The sequence below is a fragment of the Poecilia reticulata genome, chromosome 5 (genome assembly GCF_904066995.2).
Source record: "Poecilia reticulata chromosome 5, P_reticulata-male-v2, whole genome shotgun sequence".
Taxonomy (NCBI): domain Eukaryota; kingdom Metazoa; phylum Chordata; class Actinopteri; order Cyprinodontiformes; family Poeciliidae; genus Poecilia; species Poecilia reticulata.
The window spans coordinates 2,145,525-2,166,970 of record NC_088834.1 but is presented as its reverse complement, the minus strand read 5'-3'; the positions used below and the strand labels follow the sequence as shown (position 1 = coordinate 2,166,970).

Here is a 21,446-nt window from a genome sequence, read left to right as displayed (position 1 = left end):
TTATGTAGTTCTGAATTCAGGAAAACGCTGGTGCGTACCAACCAACTGGACCGAGATCAGCTTTGGAAGACGGTCTCGGTTCGCCTCCAAATGAACTCTGGTTCAGTTTACTTCTGGTGTGGCTGCAGACCAGACTCAATACGAACCAGCTATAGGTTTATGAACTTCATCAGCCTACATTATTGGGCATTATGGTCTAAATGGGACCTTCAGTGTTTAAAATGACATTCTAGTTGCAATAACAGCAGAAATGTGCAACAGAAATGCACCATGCAGGACTTCTGAAGCTTGTTTCTTCTGGGTTTGTGCATAAATCACTTATTTGTTTGTGAAGAGGGATGTTATTTACCCTCATTTCAGCTTCACTGAAGGATGAAAATTTTAAGTGTTTTAGGAAATTTAAATGAGGAGCTGATCTCAGTTTTTAAACTAAGCTTTAAAGTACCAACAGAGCTCAGGGTTATGTGTCTGTGTACAGTTTAACTTGTGAATTAATGTTATTCCTTCAAGCATAAGGATTTGAAGTCGATAGTTGCCTGCAGAAATGCAGTTCAGTGCAGGAAGGAGCAGATAAACCAAATGTAATTACAAATGTTAAGCTGGATAAATGTACTTATCTGTTGCTTTTCTATTATTTCGCCATGCCTGCGGGTTCTGAACACTCTGTATCTTTTTGTTTCAGAGTCGGTGGTGCCTAGCAGTGGCACGTTCCACGTCAAGTTACCAAAGAAAAGAGGAGTGGAGCTGGGGCTCACCATCAGTGGTAGGAAAACACAAATCCTTCCCGATATGATCTGGTTTTTGTTTCGCAGCACCGCTGGCAGAATGTTTGAATCTCACTGGACGTCCCATCCAAACACACGACCCAACATACACAGTATGTTCTTCCTGCTCACCCCAGAACCGATCAGCTGAAACATGAACAGCTTTTATAAAACAGCGTAGAAACCTTTTAACTGCAGCATGTTTCTGTTGTATTGGACTCGTATATACATAAAGGAGTTTACTTTGGTTATTTTCAAAGAGTTTTCTACATATCCTACTTTTATCAGTGACTGTGAACTCAGTTTCAGCTGAAGACATGACATCAGCTCCTGCTGCCGACTCTCGGCCTTCCCTGACACTGCAGGCTGTCAACGCAGATGTTTAATGCAGATCTTGACATGTTAATGGTAACACTCCTTAAAGTGAAGTCGCAGTGCAGTCCTCAGTGGGAACGGCCGACACTGAATGTTTATTCTTCCTTTCAGTTGCATGTTAATGTCTGTTTGAGGCTTTATTACAACACACAGCTTTAGTTCACTCACAGTTCACCAACAATCTTGACACATTTGCTAACGTCCCGTCGCACTTTGAGAAGAAAAGACCATCATCTTCATCAAAAGGATTAACAAAAAGCCAGTCAGAACTGACTGGAGTTATTTTTTATCTTTATTTTTCTCTGCCATTAAGAATCAGTGGAAAAATCTCTTTCTAACGGGAAATGCCTTCATGTGATGCACGATTTTCAAAGCTATTTACTGATAAAAAGGAAAACGTCTTGTTCTTCCCAGCGGGCATTTTCTGTTGATACGATGTCTAAACAATATCTAGACAGTTCATAAACATCTAGGCTTAACCAGGCAGATATTTGGTTTGAAAGTAAACGGTTATTTTACGACTAAGACCTTTACTAGAAGCTCAAAAAGCCGAGATGGAGAGTGGCTCCACCCCGTGGAGGGCTGCTGACCTATTTCTGGTTGGAAATTATGATTCTTGCTGCACAACTGACCTTTTTTCTTATAGCAACACACTAAACCTGGTCTGTGATGATGCTGAATAAGTGTGTTGTGGTCAGGGCCACATCCTGTGTAGCTCAACTGTTCAACACTTTAGAATAAAATGCATCTTTCTCTCCATCAGTAGAAGTAGATCTGTGGATGGCTTATCATAATTGTCATTAGTCTCTATTTGGTATTGTTACTGAATATTTTCCTCATGTTAATAATTTAACAACTGTTTAGATCAGTTTATGTTACTAAATCTAAACCACCTTGAGACTTTGAGTTATGCTTTTGCTCTAAATTTAGATTAAACATATAGATCTAAACAACAGCTATGACTATCAGGGCTCCTGTCTGAATGAGATCTATTACGGCTGTAACACAGAATCAGGTCATGGCTCACTGGGCTGTCTCTGCAAATTCAGCCTGCAATGTTGTCAGCTGCTCAAGTTAAAAGACTCAGAGAAAAAAATGTTCATTTCCTCCAACATGGTTAAGAAACAAAAACACCAACAGAGCTGATTTATTCAGATTAAAACAGTTGTGCTCATACGTCCTGATATATTTCTGTGCATAAATGTTTATAACCTTTAAACCTTCCCACATATTTCAGTTCCAAACCTTAAGTGCTGAACTGCATTGAACTTTCTTGACCAGAATCACAGTTTTAATAAATATTTTTACGTCATTTTACAAGAAGCATCAAGCAGCCTCTGATATCTCATGATGCTTTTAGACAAATCACCTTGATGCCTTAGATTAAACCACATTAGTGTTTTAAATCATAGTATAATCATTTTGACCAGTAGGTGGATGTATGTAGAGGATGGCACTGACACCCTGAACAGATCCTGTTTAAATGTTGCTGCTTCTCTCTGTGTGTTTGGGTATCAAAAAGGTAATAAATGGTTAATGGCTGATGTTATGTAACATTTATTTAAAGCTTTATTCCATTAGCCTCAGACAGAGAGCGGTGTAATGGTGCCATCTTCTGAGCCCGACTCTCCTCGGGTCATTGTAACCAAGAATGTTTTTTTAAGAATAACAGTAAACTTATTTTCCATAAAAGATAATGTATACATTTCTGCCATTAATTGAATTATAACATGTATTTTACTGTATATATAACCACCCAGACATGCAGCTGATTATTTTGGTGACGGCACCGTTTGACTTGACTCTGTTTCTGATCTTTAATGTGATCTGGTCTCCTTTCAAAGCCAGCAAGAAGCCTGGAGAGCCGCTCATCATTTCCGACATCAAGAAAGGCAGCATGGCTCACAGGTATTACATATAATTTATTCATAGGACTCACCCTCACAACACATTTTTTATTATGCCAGCCCTGTGATAGAGCGCTGCACAGCTCTGTCACAAGGCTGGCCTGTTGTTTTCCTCTTCCTCACATCACTTTCTGCTCCCTGTCACCTGTCATCCTCGCTCTTATTCAGAACTGGGACTCTGGAGCCTGGCGACAAGCTTCTGGCGATTGACAACATCAGGCTGGAGAATTGTTCCAAGGAAGACGCAGAGCATATTCTCCAGCAGTGTGAGGAGCTGGTCAAACTAAAGATACGCAAAGATGAGGACAACTCAGGTAATTCTGTAATTACAAGGCTTGAGAGTGAGAATTATACTGAAAGCATGTTTAATGGTTCAAACCTTTTTATTTATGTATTCATTCATTTTATTTTTATTATTATTATGATTGGTTTTAGATTCCTCAAAAGATTTTTTTGCAGAGCTGCAAAACATTGTTTAACCACAAGGTGGTGCTGTCCTCTGCGACAGTGAAACGCTTTGTGCCGACCATACAACAATAACAAATGGAAACATAAATTTAATAAAAAACAGAAAGAGTTGTGACATTTTGACAGTAACCAGCTGGAATCACTTGATTTCATGAAGCCATCAGAGTCAATGTCAGTAAACTGGTCACTTTTAGAAAAGATTTGACTCTCAGGGTCATAAACATAACCTCAGCGGTTTAATAAAACCAAAATGCAAAAACATTGTATGATTTAGTGTACTTTGCTGCTCCACTGGAGCTAAGAAATAAAAATGAAAAAAGGAAAGTAACATGTTTTTGCTTTGTTTAAGCCACTGAGCTGAGCTCGAACTCTCTAACATACCAACATATTCAAGAGTCTAATATATAAATAGAGCTAAATAAAAAAGCTGAAGAGAAACACATTTTTTCAGTCTCAATAAAGTAAAGCCATTTTGTTAACTTTATCTTTCCTTAACTCTGTATTCCTGTTGAAATCTTTGTAAAAGAAATAATAGTTTTTAGCCTAATGTTATACTCTTGTTACTCATAATGCGTTTGTAGGTGTAGGTATTTCTAATCATATTTTTATATCAAGTCATTGTGTAGTCAAAATCACCATGCAGTGAAACAGACATGGTTTTGACAAAGGGAGGCAGCAGTGTGCATTCTTCTTCATGGAGCTGCTCTCGTGTGTGCACACATGCAGGGATAAACGCGCACAACTGATGTGTTCTTTCGATCGGATGAAACGCTGAATTTTCTCTAGTTCCCATGGAAACTGTATCTTCCTCACCAGTGCAGTCTTGAGAAGAGTTTTGACCTACTTCTGTAACGACGTCTGTGTCTCTGTGTGTGTTTGTGTTTCAAAGCGAGCTGGGAACGTGACACTGTATCCACTGGTGCACCAGAGCTCTTGTGTTGGTGTGTTTGCATATCAGATGAGCATCACAGACCAGACGGTATTGACTTCTCCTTTCACCTGAAACGTTAGAGTGTGTCTGTTTGTTGCAGATGAGCAGGAGACGTCAGGCAGCATCATCTACACTGTGGAGCTGAAGCGCTATGGAGGCCCTCTGGGTATAACCATCTCAGGCACAGAGGAGCCTTTTGACCCCATCACTATATCTGGCCTGACCAAGCGAGGCCTTGCAGAGAGGTACTACATGCACTGCAACACTTTGATCAGAAATTTAGGCTGCTGCTTTTTAAAACTTTTCCATCCATATTTAGTTTCTACTTACATATATCTATGTGGAAAAGAAAATAGAAAAACGTCCATCCCAATGATAAACCAAAGCTTTCTAAACATGAGTCTGTGTTTGATGAGCAGTTTAGAGTCGATCCTTATTCCGAGACACTTTGAGCTTCCATTGCTCTCCGGTCGGCCACTCCCAGCTCAGCTGAGTCATCATACGGGTGTACTCTACTTCATCTTCCCAGGGTCAGGCGAACCACGCATGGATGACAAAGCACTGAGAACATCAACCTATGTGTGAACAAACGACAAAACTGATATACTCTCTGGCTCAGTGTTCAAAGATCCTCAGAAATACATTTTTACTCACATGAAGTTGATGACGGATGATGTTTGGAGCTATGACAGGTTTCCAGCGCAGTGTCACATGACGCATGGAGATGACAGATGCAAAATATGAGCCAGGTTATCAGCCAGTGTCCATGGCAACAAGCCTGAGCAGATGATGACATAAGCTTTTATTGAGTCCTAAACATGTAGTGGTGAATGTATGCAGGTCACCAGGCAACAGTTTCATATTCACGTTAAGATGGCAGCTCACGTGTAACGCCACTGGAAGACACACTGTTTATTATGCACACACACACACACACACATGCACACACACACACAAGCTCACTGTGACCCATTTCTTAGAGATTGTGATGTAATTGTTCTGCATCCTGGACTGAACTGTTGTGCTAAAAGCTCCCTAAAACTTAGTTCAGCCTGACAGAAGAAAGTGCAGGAGAGAAACTGAGACCAGTATCTGTGGCATGTGCAAAGAAATCCACATTCACTCTTATTGTTTTCTGTTTATGTGCATTTATGTAGTTCAACAAGCACATGCAGATAAATCATGACTGTCTACTGCCTACTTAACTACACACTGCATGCCTCTGCCTTTATTGACTCTAATATCAATGTGCTATACCTGCTATTTGAGATAACAGCAGTAGATGAATGTTATCTGTCAAAGTAGGTCAAAAGATAGTGTTTTCATTTCATGTGTTGTTATACATGGATGATGGCAGCAGATAGACTGACCCACACTTCAGGTTTCTTTAAACGTTAATTCCTTAAATAAATATTTATTTATTTAAATAAATTAAATAAATATTTATTAATTTAAGTTTGGAGAAAGGATGACAACTTGGCAACATCTTCACAGTAAAATTAAAGATGGTAATTGTTCATTTTGACCTAATTTTGAGCTTCAGAAGTTCATTCAGACTGTTTAAAAAATGTTTTTTCTCCTGAACTTACTGTAAACCTGATCGCTGTGAGAATAAGTGTGTATTCTTCTGTGCGTGTGTGTGTGTGTGTGTGTCCAGGACGGGCGCTATTCATGTGGGTGACCGGATATTGGCCATCAACAGCGTCAGCCTGAAAGGGAAGCCGCTGAGCGAAGCCATCCATCTGCTTCAGATGGCCGGAGAGACGGTGACCCTCAAAATAAAAAAACAGCTGGACAGTGAGTATCCAAGGCTTCAAGTCTAAACTGACCGCAGGGTGTCAGCGGTCCTTACTGCATGAAAAGTTGACCACAAGCATTTCTTCATGTTTTTATGGAATTTATGTGAAGAAAATGCAAAGAGTCTTTAAATTGTAAGCACTTTCTTATGAAATGAAAATGTATTGACCAGTTCAGTTCAGTCCAGCTGTATAATCGTGTGATGTCAGTTCCCAGGAAGCCAGTTGCATGTCGTTGTTGACTTTGCAACAATCTATCATTCTTACCAAGTCAGTGTGAAGGAAGCACTTCAGAGGCTGTGTGTCGGTCTAACCAACATAATGCATGAGTCACCTGAAGAAAGGACACAAGTAAGGGAGCTGGTAGGGTCAAACTTAAGAGGTGGAAGAAAACCGCTCAAAAAAGAAAGAGATTCTGGGATGTTAAAACACACGTAACATACAGCAGACATCTGCAAACCATTTGGACACCATGCAGCTTTAGAAAACCAGGGTTACAGATGCCAGTCTGTGTTTTCATCAACTTCTCAGCAAGACTTTTCATGTCCAAATAAAATTTAATTGTTTTTATGTTAAAGATTTAGAGGAGAGGAAAGCAGCAGACGCTGAGGACGCGACAGAGAATGAGGTCAGTGACCCAGAGGAGGATGATCTGACAGACAGCCAACAGACCAATAAGCTGTCAGAACTTTACTCCACAACTATACCGAGTGTGGACTCGGCCATGGAGTCCTGGGACGGTTCTGGACTGGACGCAGGATACGGCAGCCAAGGTAAGCTAGCCAAGATACGCTCATGCAGTTTGTTCATTTCGTAACGAGGAACATTTCCTTTCTATCAACCTTTTCTCCCACAGGTACATACGCACAACAAGGAGCGGGCATCGCCCTCCACCCACATGAGTGGCGCAGCTCCAAACAGCAACGTAGCACAACGCCCCCTCCTGGAAGAAGGAAGAACTACCCGTTTAGTGATGGAGGCTTCAGTGAGGATGAGTGGGACAAACCACCAGGGTACGACTGAACTCAACCTTCAAGCGTGGTTTGATTCACCTGAAAGATGTTGGAAAGACTTAATGACCACTAAAACAAACAAAAAAAGAAAACTGGTAAAGCAAAAGAGAGTTTCAAAAGAAATATGGTTTAGAAAAACAAAGATTTGACTCATGGCTGACAGTAATCGCACAAGAAAACCCTGAAACTGAAACAAGGGTTAGTCGGTAACAGAACGACTGAAGCTGTTTAAAAGCAGAAACAATGATGCGACCAGAGGAGGAAGAAATGAGGACAGACATGATGGAATAGATTTACATACGCTTAGAAATGATCACATTTTTGATCATTAACTACACTTGTTTTCTGGCCGTGCCACTATCAGCTCCAGTAGTTAGTGAAGCACATGTTCCTGTATGGCGATTGGATAACAGAGTGAGTATCTGAAGCATCTGTGTGTTTGTGTCTGTGCTGCGGAGCAATGAGTCAGGAGGTTAAGCCTTGTGAGGGTAGTCGTTTCTACGGGAGTTTTATAACTCAACTCAGAGTGGAGAGAAAAAAGAATCAATACTGAATTAATGTCTGGAATTCACTTACATACATTTTTATAATGAGAATAAAAAGCCTTGTTCAGTTCTGGGCAGGATTTTCCTCATGTTGTTGGAATTCCTAAATCTTCTCTTCTTCCCTTCTACACAGGTAAAATCAATGTTATAATATGAATATTCTTATATTTTGGTTCAGTTGTTTATAAATCTGAAACCACGTCTCCAAATTACAGTAATATTTAGTGAATTGTGAGGAAGCAGCATGTTTCTGTCATATCTATTTTATAAAAAATAATTTCAGGCCTGCACCTTCTGCAGGCCTGAAATTATGTTTTATCATTATTGCATGTAATGCAGACCGTTTGAAAGTCATCAAACTGATTTTAACCTTATTCTCTTACATCAAAGATGCAGCACACAGCTGCTGTTTGTTCAAACATAAGCATCACAGAATAAAGTGGTTTAAGCAATAAATAAGTAAACAATGTTTCAAACAAAGACAATTCATAACAGTGAATACAGTCTACCACCACTGCATCTCTATTCTGACTATGGTTTGTGCTTTATTGACTGGAATGTATTTATTTATGAACATGTTGGACTGATTGATGGAATGAATTCATTCTTGTTTTTCTTTTTGTCAGATTTATTGGCCAACCACCAGATGGGATCCTGCTGGATCCGGATGACAGTTTTTGGTGTCAGGCTCTGGAAGACCTGGAGACTTGTGGTCAGTCTGAACTTCTCAGAGAGATCGAGGTTTGTTGGCATCCTTGGATAGATCTCACAACTTGGTGAACAGCTACAAAGACTTTATAAAATCTTGAAAAATCCACCAACATGTAATTTGATTTTAACTCGTCAATAAGTAGCTTAGATGCACAAAATTAAGCAGATGAGAAAATTTTTTGAATTTTTAGGAGCTGGCAGGAAGGTAGCTTGTTTTTTTAATATCAAAGATATGAAATCCATCCATTTTCTTACACCCTTGTCCCTCAGTGGGGTCGGGAGGGTTGCTGGTTCCTCTCCAGCTAACGTTCCGGGCGAGAGGCGGGGTCACCCTGGACAGGTCGCCAGTCTGTCGCAGGGCAACACAGAGACACACAGGACACACAACCATGCACACACACACCTAGGGAGGATTTGGAGAGGCAAATTAACCTGACAGTCATGTTTTTGGACTGTGGGAGGAAACCGGAGTACCCGGAGAAAACCCACGCATGCACAGGGAGAACATGGAGACTCCATGCAGAAAGACCAGGGCCGGGAATCAAACCCAGAACCTTCTTGCTGCAAGGCAACAGCTCTACCAACTGCGCCACTGTGCAGCCCCGATATCAAATGTATTAATAAAATATGAATTTGCGTGTATGAATTCATACATTTGTTTGTGCAGGCTTCCATCATGACAGGTACATCCATCAGTCTGGGAGTAGAAGGTGCCAACAAACCTCCGGCTGAGCCCATCCTGAGCCACAGGATGAGTCCACTGCGAAGAAACTCCCTCCTTCTACAGGCAAACCTGCTTCACCAGAACGCACACCTGCACCAGGGGGTCCATTTACATGAGGACGTCCTTCTGCATGATGAGGCCCACATCCACCAAGGTGGGACAAGACTAAGAACCCGTCTGCTGTTAATCTGTAACATGTGTAAGCAAACGGTTTGCAAACCTTTTGTTCTCTAAACCATCTTATTTTATGTCATTCAGACTCCCACTTGCATGATGAGGCCCATTTCAACCACGAGGCCCACCTGCACCATGGAGCCCACATCCACCAGGAGAACCAGTCCCCCCTCCTGCACCACGATCCGAAGCTCAAGGCTTCATTAAGAGTGTCAGAGAGAACGTGGGAGTCTCGTCGGATCAAAGAGGAAATGCAGGGAATTTTGTCCCCAACGCCTCTGGAGCTGCACAAAGTGAGATCAAAACTTCAAACCAGTTTCTGCATTTTTAAAAGTAATGCAGCTTAACTCACATGTTTAACTGATAGCAATCTTAGTCAAGAAAGAGAATACAACTGGGTATCATAAGTAAAAGAAAAAAAGTAATATTCTCCGACATGAGAATGTGACAGTATGTGGCAGTGAAGTCTAAGCTCAGGTAACTGAATGTTGTTCAGATTTTATGCAGAAAATCAGACAAATAAAACATGTGACAGGCTTGTGTTCTCCTTGACCAGGTGACGGTGATAAAGGACCCGGAGAGCGATGACTTTGGGTTTAGCGTGTCCGACGGCTTCCTGGAGAAAGGAGTTTATGTCAACATGATCAGGCCCGATGGGCCAGCCGACAGAGCCGGACTGAAGCCCTTCGACAGGATCCTGCAGGTATGAAAAGAGAAAAACAGTTTAATAAAAGTGCTGGAGAGTATAGGAAGTTATATAATTACCGTATTTTCTGCACTATAAGGCGCACCTAAAAACCCTCAATTTCCTCAAAAGCCGACAGTGGGCCTTATAACCTGGTGCGCTTTATATATGGACCAATATTGAACCACAACAGGTCTAGCAACTACGGTAAGCAGCCGCCGACTTCATTTTCGCCCGTAGAAGAAGAAGCGCGCGGTGCATGCTGGGATAGTCGTCAAGAACGCTGGTTTGTTAATAAAGTTTGACTGACCTATCTACCTGCTGACCTGTTAATCAGGTCGTCTGCAGGTCATGTAGCACCACGTTCTCCACCAACATGCTGTGCACGAACGGAGAAGGGTGACCATCGTCCGCCCACGCCCCGGTCCAGTCGAGGAAGGCTCTCCTCGCCGACCCGAGTAGGGCTGTTTTGTTGACATTCTTTATGTCAACAAAGTGGCTTTAGATATTCATCCGGGTGCTTCGACTAGGGTTGCCAACGGACCAGCCCCTATACATTTAAAGCCGAGGGGGGAAGAGAGACAGAGACTGCGGCGGCAGCGTGTCGGTTGGTCTGCGTTACCCAGAAAGCAGTTGGGCACAATATCACAACACCAACACCATGAGTGAAACGACGACTGGGGCAGCCTACTATATAAAGTACTCGGGGACCAATTCTTTACAAATGTAGATGTGTAATAATAGAGTATGGAACAAATCGGCAACCCAAACTGAAGCGTCTAATTCTATGCGCCTTATAATCCGGTCCGCCTTATAGTGCAGAAAATACGGTACTCATCCATCCCCTGGCAGTTTACAAACACTTAGCGTCAGTTTGTAGCATCAGTTTAATTATGTGCAATGCAACATGGCGTAATATTTCAGTTTTTAGTTTACAAAAGTATCGAGCTAATTTAGAAGAAGAGTTTTGGTTAATGTTTGTAGTGAATAATTGACAAGTATAGAGGGATCTAGAATTTAATTAAAGTAGTTTCAAATACCTGAATACTGAAGATCACTTAGTTTTCAAGCTGTCAAAAAAAGCAACTTCTCAGCAAGTTGCAGGTCACAATTCTGTCACATTGCTATTAGTTTGGATGCTTTTATTGGAGAAACAAGACTGCAAAGTTAAAATGAGATCGTAGCTGACGGGGGAAACCGCTGTCTCTGGATTTGTTTCTTCCAGGTCAACCATGTCAGAACGAGAGACTTTGATTGCTGCTTGGCGGTGCCGCTCATCACCGAGGCTGGAGACAGACTGGAGCTGGTCATCAGCAGGAACCCGCTGGCCGGCGACATGCCAGAAGACAACAACAACACGTTAGACCATCCCCTCAGTCTGTAACCAATGATGCAAACAAACATTCTCTTTTCAATTAACACTACAAGTCATAAATTGTGAACATATTTGCTGTGACTGGCCTGGGAATAAACACAGGCTAGCAATAAATCTGAATATACAGAGACTGAAAACACTGAAGTACAAACAAAAAGCCCTGCATGCACACATTCCATTTACAGAGTTGTACTGCTGTTATACAGTATATTCTTTATACAAAAATATAAAAATATAAAATAAAAATGTGACTACAGTATGAAAAAATCACCACACCAAAATTTCATTAAAAAGTGTAAATTCCAGAAATTCTTATTCTTTTTATTTTGTTGTTTACAAGTGAATGAAAATCAACTAAATGGGTCAGGTGGTGCTTTTTTCTGTTTTTACAAAAATGCATGGGTCATGTTCTAGATTTTATATAATTTGGAGAAGGAAAACAAAACGTGATATTTTGTTTTAAGACTGAACATAGAAGATAACAGATGTTATCATCCAGCTGTCGTCATGTGAGACGTTCATAATGTGCTTAAACACAGTTTCCCTCCTTTGGCTGAGGAACAGCCAATAAAAGCTTCTTTTAGCTCTTTTATGGACAGACTTTTCAATTTTATTCCATTGCATTAAATGACTCGCTAAACAAATCAATAAAAATCTGAAATTCTTCAAATTAGAACAATAATGACATTACTACTGCCATTTTTTCATAACTGTTAAAGAAACAAAAATGATTGCTCTTTAATAAGTTATTTTAAATTTTCTCAGTACTGCAAATGGACAGATGTCAAAGAAAAAACATGTCAGTATCAACATATGAACACTTAAGAACATTTTTATAATATTGTGGCCCTCTCTCCATTTTCATGCCTAATGCTGAGAAATTGGCCATTTAGTGGCCAAAAACCATCGAAACCCTGTAAAATCCACCATTTCTTAACCAAAAGGTCAGAGATTTTTGAGTTTAAGTCAGAAAAAACTACATATTTTCTCTACATATCTAAAATGTCATCTCAAAATTGCAGTGAAATAAATGTCATTGTGTTTTATGTTAGTCCAGCTGGACTCTGTTGGATTTCCAGCTCTGAGTCACAACCTCTGCAGAGAAACATCAGCCACTAGGAACGCTTTTTAAACTCATGTTTTTAGGTTTTTAATTAAAAAACAGCATTAATTTAAAACATAATTTATAACCTTCTAAATAAATCTTTAGTGATATTACACGAATCAAACTCTTAATAAATGCTGAGCTGCGTTTGGCTCGTCTTACCTTGATGTTTTGTCAAGCAGAGATGCTCAAAAATTATTTTGTCAGCTTCCTGCCACAAATGGATTCACAGTGATTTGCAAGAATGTGAGAAATGGAAAATGATTTGTACATATTAGAAGATATAGATATGAAGAAACAGGTGCTAACATTTTGTAAAATGGGGATTCTTTAAAGCTTAAAAATGTTATTTAAACCAGATTCAAAGCCAAAAGAGGAAATAAGAAAACCTCATTCTTAGCTGTTTGCTTCCATTAGATGGACATTTGTTTTCACTGTTCAGATCAAGTTAATGCTGAAATATGTTTTAAAAACTCCCAGTTTTTATGTTATTGGCTGTCTGTGAAATTTCCCATGACTAATGTAGTGTTTTGCACAGCTGTGCATGCAGCTGCAATGCTGTGACAGATTATTTAACGCCTGTCAGATTGTAAGAACCAAGAAAAAACTGTTTTCAAATGATGATTTTATTTATTATGGGAAAAAACTACCAAACCAACTTGGCTCTTTGTGAAGAAGTAATAAACCAGATTTTTGCCAACATTGGCAGCAAGAGCTGTCATTAATAGTTTGAGACAAATAGCAAAGAGTCTTAAATTCCTATGGATGATTTTTTTACTGGCTCTTCTTTGCATCATTGTTTTAACTCAGCCTTCCCAGCATGAGCAGCCTGTTTAAGGTTCATCATCTCAGATGGATCGTTGCTTAACCCCAGTGAGCCTCAGTCTAAGGTCACACTGAGAGCCAGACATTTCCCCTCCAGGACTTTAGAGAACATTAATGATTGTCATTCATGGTTCCAGTAATGACAGGTTCTCCTGCTACTGAAGAAGCACAGAAGCCCCATCAATCAGAGAACAACGACTACGTCCAACTGAACTTTTCTGAAATGTTGTTAGTTTTACACCAGATGTAATGAGGATGTCTGACCTTAACTGATGCACATGAAGCCTGCACAACTTTAGATGTTTGTCTGGGTCCTTCACTTTAATTACAGGTCATTTATTGTTTAGTAAAGAAGATAGTTTTTTCCCCTTAATACATGCAATAATTATTTGAAACCTTCTTTTGTAAATTCTCAGGCTGTTTTTGGCCGATACTGAACCATCTAAGTTTCACAAACCCAAAAAAAGAAGCAGTCTGTACGGGGATGAAGACTTTATTAGTAAGCGACATCAGGATGTGAGAAAGACACATGAAAGATGAATACCAGAACATTTGTGAGTTTGAGAAAACAGAATAGGCTTTGTCCAGCAAAGAGCTGGACATGTTTGACAGGAACAATTACATCCTCTGTTCCTTTTGGCTGTCTGTCTGTCTCACTCTTTCCTCATGCTGTTATGCAACACAGCACGGCTCCAGCTGCTCCCCTGGAGTAAAACCACGTGTGTAAGAAAGGTGGAGTGTGTGTGCTGCAGAAGTCATGTTTTTTCTGAGTAAATGTAGAGGTGTGGTGTGTTTCCAGTTTTATAATTTCTCTTTTTTACAGAGTGGTCATCACAGAAATTGATGTTGTTCATCTTACTGCTTAGCTGTGATGTTTTTCAGAGAAATTCACTTTCTGCTCTGAAACTCGCATCAGATTCAAAACAGCAGAAACTCAACGCACATAAGACAAATGTCTGCCAACTCTCCACAATTAAAAGCACACTGGTGAATTTCATACTCTGTATTTTCATGGACAACTGAACAAACATGTCTGAGTGCATTTTATAATGTGAAGTGGCCAAAAAAGGATCTTTAAAAGGTGGAAATAAAAAAAAACCTGTAAAATAAGGTGAAATATGGGAATGCAAGTAAAGCCTCCAAAAGGGTTTGGTAGTTCTTTAAATATATATAAATATACATATACAAGTATGTATGTAAGTAGTGTATGTGTGTGTGATCATTCATGCTCCATTTGCATTTCTGGGTTAGTTTAAAGCCCAATCCAGAACCGTGGGTTTCATGTCAAAAATCAAGTTAACGGCTTTTTTTCTGTCATCATGTTTATTTCCACTTTTAGAGTTGATTCTTGAGTATTAAAGTTCAAAAATAAAGTTGTTAGTTTATAATAATTAGCTTAAATTTACCATGTCTTTGGGGAAATTCAGTTTTAACTGTCCTTGTGACAATAAATAAAATCTGTACCTTTCTGTTCCAGGTAGTTGTCATTTCCTTCTGAACCCAGTGGATAAGTTCTTATATAACCTGACATTTATGATGTCATAAGCTGCACTAGGGTGTTCATCTCAGCTTTCCTGTGCCTTTCTAATGCAGTATTTTGTATTTTTATGGCTTTTCTCAGCATGAAATCTAAAATGGATGTAGCCTCCTCCTCCTCCTTCCTTGGCCACTGATGGGAGCCAGATTGTGGCTAACAGATTTTCCATGTAATCATTTTATCTGTAGATTTACTGGTTCTTTTATCAGCTCCTCCTTTCATTATGCCAGCTTCCCTGAAGCTGTTTGTCTGTTGCTCACATGGCTTTTGGTCAAGTGCGTAACAACCTGCCTGTCTGGTGATAGTGAGTGTTTTCCAGAAAGTTTACCACATTAACAGTGTGAGGTTGGGCAAAGTTCAGTAAATCTGAACAAAACAGATAGATATGGGGGGCTAATTAAACTTCATGAGTGGATGTGTGAAATCTGGGTTGTTACTAATCATTGTTTTGCTAACAAATGCCAATATTGGGGGTTTAAAATTCCTTCTGTTTGAGAAGGTTTGGAAAATTAAGCACTTAAATAATCTGTTTTTGCCATTAGAATAAATTAGTTCAAACCCTGGAATCACTCGGCTCTGTAATGTCTTTTGGAAAGCATTTGCTCTTGCTAACTGCTATTCCTGTAGCAAAGCTTCAATTGTCCTTCGTTTTGAGGTCATCTAATAGCTGTTCATTGCTTGCCAGAATCTAAAAATAATTTTGGTATCATAACACCCAGTCAGCTGTTCTGTGGCTGTTTTTCAGCTCAACTAGAAGATCACCAAATTGACTGGATGGAAATATATTTTAGAAACCAGCAAAATATTCATAAATCCAGTCTGCAGCAAACACTGCAATAAAAACACAAATATCTGTAATTCCAGGCAGTTTTAACTGTGTTATGTCGTTTACAATCTAGGTTACCATCTTTCCCATGATGACATTCTGGATCAATTATTTTTATTATTTTTTAAATTGAATTCTAAAAGAAATTTTAAATTGCAGTTTTCTGCTTGTAATGTTCTGACATGTTTACCTGACAATCAATACGATTCTGGATTGGGCCGTTAATGGTACTATTGATATTGTGTTATTTTGTTTTTAATTATGTAAAGTTCTATGTAAAATACTATTTTTCTATAATATTACTCTTCAAAAACATGAAAAGAAAATTCTGAAGAAAAAAAAAGATGAAAAACAAAATGTATAACTTTGTTTTTGGTCATTTTTATTTTTTCATTTTGCTCATTTTCTATGAAACCAAGAGTGTACTGCTATACTTCTTTTTGAGAAGAAAAACAATTAAAAGCAAGAAAAATAAAATGTCTACTTTTATGAGTGTGTGTGCGTGTGTGTGTATGTGTGTTTTTTTGGGACTTGCCTGATTTTTTTCATAGATCTAGGACGTCTAGAAAAGGTGGGCCCCGCAATTCACCATTCTACTTTCAGACCCCGTGAAGTCTATATACAAGAATACGTGTGTGTGTATGTGTGTTTCTGATTCTTAACCCTGCTAATGGTCTCTGTTTCTTAGCCAGCTGGTCCAGACTGGCTGCTCCGAGTGTTTTAGGAACTGGATCAGGTTGACATGGATTAGAGACGATGGTTTAAAAGGAGAAAATAATCAGTGACAGTTTGTATGACGTTTGTTGATGATAATGCAAATAGCCGTCATCAGATCCAAGTTATTTAGAATACCATTTCTGAATGCACAACACATCAGATTTTGAAGCAAATTGCCACAGGTGAAGAACACACTGGGTTTACAAAATTATACTCAAGCAAGAACAGCACTGCAACATATTTTTACTCAAGTAAAAAGTAAAGCGTATTAAAAATACTTAGTTACTTGAGTAAATGTAATTAGTTACTTCCTAACTGGGTACTTTTGGTCCAGGTAGAGAGGATCGACTGGGATCATCACAGGAGTCTGAGGTTAAAGTTCACACAGACTCTGTAAAATGAGCAGATTGGAAAGATGTTTTCTGCTACAATGACCAATACTGCCGAACCATGGCAGGTTCAGGGTGGAGGTGATGGTGTAACAGTGTGGAGGATGTTTCCATGACACCTTTTGGTCCTTCTGTACTAAATGAACATTGATCTACCTGATCGTACTCCACAAACCAAAACATGACCACCCGTCTATAAAGGGAGACACAAAGCATCTCCTGACAGGTTGAAGATAAAGATGATGTCGTTTGGAGATATGTCTCCAAAAATTACTAAATGTATTTACCCAATGTGCTAATTCCCATCCTGGTCCTAAAACCAATTTAACAGATGAAATGAAACAGATGAAATGAAACAAAGAACTGATTAAAATGTCCAAACATGCATTTAGTGCTTCAGCAGGATCCCAACATGCACATGTGTACAAGTTAAATTGGGTTCCTGCATACACACAAATGTTGTACACACCTCATCGTTTCTCAACACGTGCTAGATTCTGTGTGTGTGTGTGTGTAGTACTGCACATTCTGCCTCAGTTGACTCAATTATCCCAAGGGCAAACAGTTGCATAACCAGTCAGACATACACACAACACATCAAACACATGCAATTATACAAAAAAAGCCCGTGGTACCGAATGTGCTTCAGAACCGAGGTCACATGGCTGCATATGGATGAATGAATGTACAATCAGGACAAAATGAATATGCAATACTTTTTCTTTAGCTTCAAAATAAACTATGGCACTGCCTGCAAGACTGAAGCCGTTTCCTACCAACCAGAAGACAGAGAAACTTTGATATGGTCACTTCTCTTCAGAACAGCTTAGAAAAATCATTTAACTCACAGATGAGAGAACACAAAGCTGGAAGTATTTGTCAAGTTTTTTGCTCTCTTTAAACCACCTCAGCTTCTGCCCAAACTTGAAAAAGGCTTGCTCCCATCAAAGAAACGCAGGAACCACTCATCTCAGTGACATCTTTTATTCATCTTTTCTTTTTGTCTTTGGATTCTTCCAACTGACAGTGAAAAACCACCATGACTTTACATGGAGTAGTCAAGATAGTTACCGAAGTCACAGAACAGTTTGAAAACCAGATGAAACAAAGTCAATTACAGATCACAATGAACTAATTAACTAGTTTTCCAGGAAATGTTAATTTACTTTTAAGTTTTCAGTGCATAAACAAACAAATAAACTACATTCCAAATACATAAACCCATTTCATCAACAAGGCAGATTAGGTCTTCTGAATGCAGATTAAATGTCCAGGTCCTACCAGTGGTGTCTCTGTGGAAGCTTGAGGCTGAGGCTCTTAGTCTGAAGAGATCATTCAGAGCACAGGTGTGTCAAGTTACCTTATAGGCTTCTGAAGGCCTGAGTGAGACAGATGGGTGCGCTTGATTCTCTCAGATGCTTGTGCCATTTGGGTGGAGATAGCAAATGCACCCACAAATGCACCATTTGCTGTTTTAACTTGACAGTATTATACATGATTTTCAAGCTGAAAAATGTTGAAAATAAATCTACTTAAAAAGTTTGGATTCCACAGAATAAGAGAGTTTGGAGAAATACAAGAAATTCGAGACCCTGGTTCATTTCCCGGGCTGCACAGTGGCGTAGTTGGTAGAGCTGTTGCCTTGCAGCAAGAAGGTTCTGGGTTCGATTCCTGGCCCCGGTCTTTCTGCATGTAGTCTCCATGTTCTCCCTGTGCATGGTGGGTTTTCTCCAGGTACTCCGGTTTCCTCCCACAGTCCAAAAACATGACTGTCAGGTTAATTGGCTTCTCCAAATTGCCCCTAGGTGTGAGTGTGTGTGTGCATGGTTGTGTGTCTCTGTGTTGCCCTGCGACAGACTGGTGACCTGTCCAGGGTGTACCCCGCCTCTCGCCCAGAACGTTAGCTGGAGAGGCACCAGCAACCCTCCCGACCCACTAAGGGACAAGGGTGTACGAAAATGGATGGATGGATGGGTTCATTTCCCCAATAATAGTTGTCTGAAAGATTTTACAAGACCATAAAGAAGCTGGATAACTTAGAAGGAACTCAGTGGAAGCTACTGAAAAATGAAGCTTTGCTATCAAAGCTGAAGCAGCTGTTTTATATGCAGTCCTGTCCATTAAACACCAGAACATTATGAGCCCAGTTCAGTATTTTAATGAGCTAATATTCCATTTGTTTAACTTTGAAAAGCTGGTAAATTCTGGGATAAAACTCTTCTACAGTAGATCTCCATGTTGGGTGGCTTTCTTCGACATTCTCTGATTCTTTAGTAAAGAAAACTGAGACATTATTCATGTCTCCATGTTTACATAAATCAGAGCTATTACAAGGAAGAAAAGGCTCCTGCTACAAATTAAAATGCTTGATCAATCTGACAAACCAATACTAACCAGATTTTAGATTTTAATATAAAAAAGGACCCTGAAAATACTGGAAATAAAAAATTGTAAACTGGCTTTTTTCTTCAATAAAATAGATTCACACACACACTATAAGCTGCATTGGATTTTCTGCACATTGTTATCACATTACTTCCTGCGTCTTTCTATTTTTGACTGTCATGGAAGAGACTGAAATAACTCAAAACATTACTCTAGAAATAAAAAAAACACGACACAAACATTATTTTGCTTTGTGTGTTTGCCAAAAGTCTCTTTTGAAGTAGAATAAAAACAGAGAGAGATTCTCAGGAGACGAATCTATTCCTGGACCTGGCAGCCAATGAAAGCGTTTCACATTCAACAACAACAACAAGGAGCCGGTTTTGGTCAGGGAGTCACGGACCGACCAGACAATGAAGACATAAAATCTATGAATTGGAGGTAAAATAGATTTGTTGGTGAGAAAAACGATGATTTTTATATTTTTGATAATTTCTTAAACGCCTTCATGGAAATACTCAGCTGATTGTCAGAATAAAACTGTCATGCACTGCAAAAACACAAAATCTTCAGTGTTTTTTGGTCCAGTTTCTAGTGCAAATATCTTAGCAAGACATTTAAGTCAATAATTTCCTAATAATTATAAAAAAGTACTTGTTCCATTGGCAGATAACATGGGAAAATGTCTTGTAATTAAAATAATCTGCCAATGGAACAAGGATTTTTTTCATTACTACTAAGGAATTACTGACTGAAAACAAGATCCTATATCTTACAGAAAAGTTAAGTTAGTTTTCTCTCTCTTTGCACTACAAACTAGACAGAAACACTTGGTAAGATTTTGTATTTTTGCAGCGTGTTGCTGTTGCTGTTGAGGGAAAATTACAGTCTGGGAAAATTAGTCATGTGAAGTGTCCATGCTCTGTTATTTACAGGCATGTCTCATCCTCCCCCGGCTGGGAACCGATGTTTGGGTCAAAATATCCCATCAACCAGAGCTATTCAGAACCGATGCTGTTTCATGTTAGAGCCCAGGATGGCTTGTTTTTCCCGCTGACATTTGCTCCGTTTCAGAATTAACTGGAATATTCTTGGTTTAAACTTGTTGCCCCATCACAGGCTGGGTTTATTAGATTTTAAAGGTTGCCAGACTACAGCCGACAGGAAGCCTGTAATTATGGATAAAGTCAGGATTTATAAGGTGAGAAGAAAATGACTTCCTTAGCCAACTTCTCAAAACAATTCCCATGACATTATTTACTGTAAAAAACTTGGATGGAACAAGAAAGGCTAAGCTGTTAAATAAATAAAAGGTTCATTTCTGCAAGATGAATGGAGCTTACTTCACTATCTTCATTTAATGTGTAATAAACTTAACTTCAAATATCTTTAAACCTCGAGTCATATCTCAGAAAAGAAAAGTCATAACACGTTTTAGCTCTCAGGATTTTGTCTGAGGCAGAGATAACTTATTAGCTCTGTGCTAATTTGCCGCCCTGACCCGGTTCAGGTGGCAGGAAGCAGAAGGACTCCGGCACACAGAACATGACTGTTGGACCCAACGTCCAACAGTCATGTCCATCATGTTCACCACCCCACGCATCAAAAAGCTGCAGAGGCGTTTCAGTGACAGGTGCACAAAGGAGCGTCATAGAAGATCCTTTGGTAAAACTTTATTTGAAGGGAGTGAATAAGACTGACACTGTCATAAACATGACATAACACCTGTCATGAACATGAATAAGCCTTTATGAATATTTATGACTGTTGTCATAAAGCGTCATTCGGTATAATATATAAATGTGTCATAAAAGTATTACTGATTGCACTTTAAAAATTAGGTAACTTTGTTATTAAAGATAAAGTTTAAACAGTGATGATTTCTTGGTTAATGTCAAGTTGTCATAAAAGACATTTTGAATAATGTCAACGTTGTATTAAAAGTGTCATAATTTACCGAATGACGCTTCATGGCAACAGTCATAAATATTCATGAAGGTTTATTCATGTTCATGACATATTATGTCATGTTTATGACAGTGTCAGTCTTATTCACGGGATATTTCATCTCCACAACATTTATAGAATAGAAATATATTCTTTAATGTTTAGGCCAGGGGTGTCCAAAGTCAGTCCTGGAGGGCCGGCGTCCTGCACGTTTTAGTTTTCTCCCTGGTGGGAGAAACAACCTTTT

The 21,446-nt window shown here is 39.3% G+C and overlaps 1 protein-coding gene across 10 annotated transcripts in view; it reads left to right on the top strand.

The window, feature by feature from the left end:
* The window catches only part of grip2b (glutamate receptor interacting protein 2b), a 201,657-nt gene extending 185,401 nt beyond the window's left edge, over positions 1–16,256 (top strand). For all 10 annotated transcript variants that reach the window (XM_081606782.1, XM_008408298.3, XM_017304900.2 and 7 more), the window contains exons 14-25: positions 683–763; positions 2,984–3,047; positions 3,215–3,360; positions 4,546–4,690; positions 6,103–6,242; positions 6,820–7,014; positions 7,098–7,254; positions 8,426–8,540; positions 9,178–9,388; positions 9,493–9,701; positions 9,965–10,111; positions 11,319–16,256. In XM_081606782.1, coding sequence (XP_081462908.1) covers positions 683–763; positions 2,984–3,047; positions 3,215–3,360; positions 4,546–4,690; positions 6,103–6,242; positions 6,820–7,014; positions 7,098–7,254; positions 8,426–8,540; positions 9,178–9,388; positions 9,493–9,701; positions 9,965–10,111; positions 11,319–11,477 — 1,769 coding nt within the window. In that variant the 3' untranslated portion in view covers positions 11,478–16,256. The remainder of the gene's footprint in view (positions 1–682; positions 764–2,983; positions 3,048–3,214; positions 3,361–4,545; positions 4,691–6,102; positions 6,243–6,819; positions 7,015–7,097; positions 7,255–8,425; positions 8,541–9,177; positions 9,389–9,492; positions 9,702–9,964; positions 10,112–11,318) is intronic.
* Positions 16,257–21,446: the final 5,190 nt, after the last annotated feature.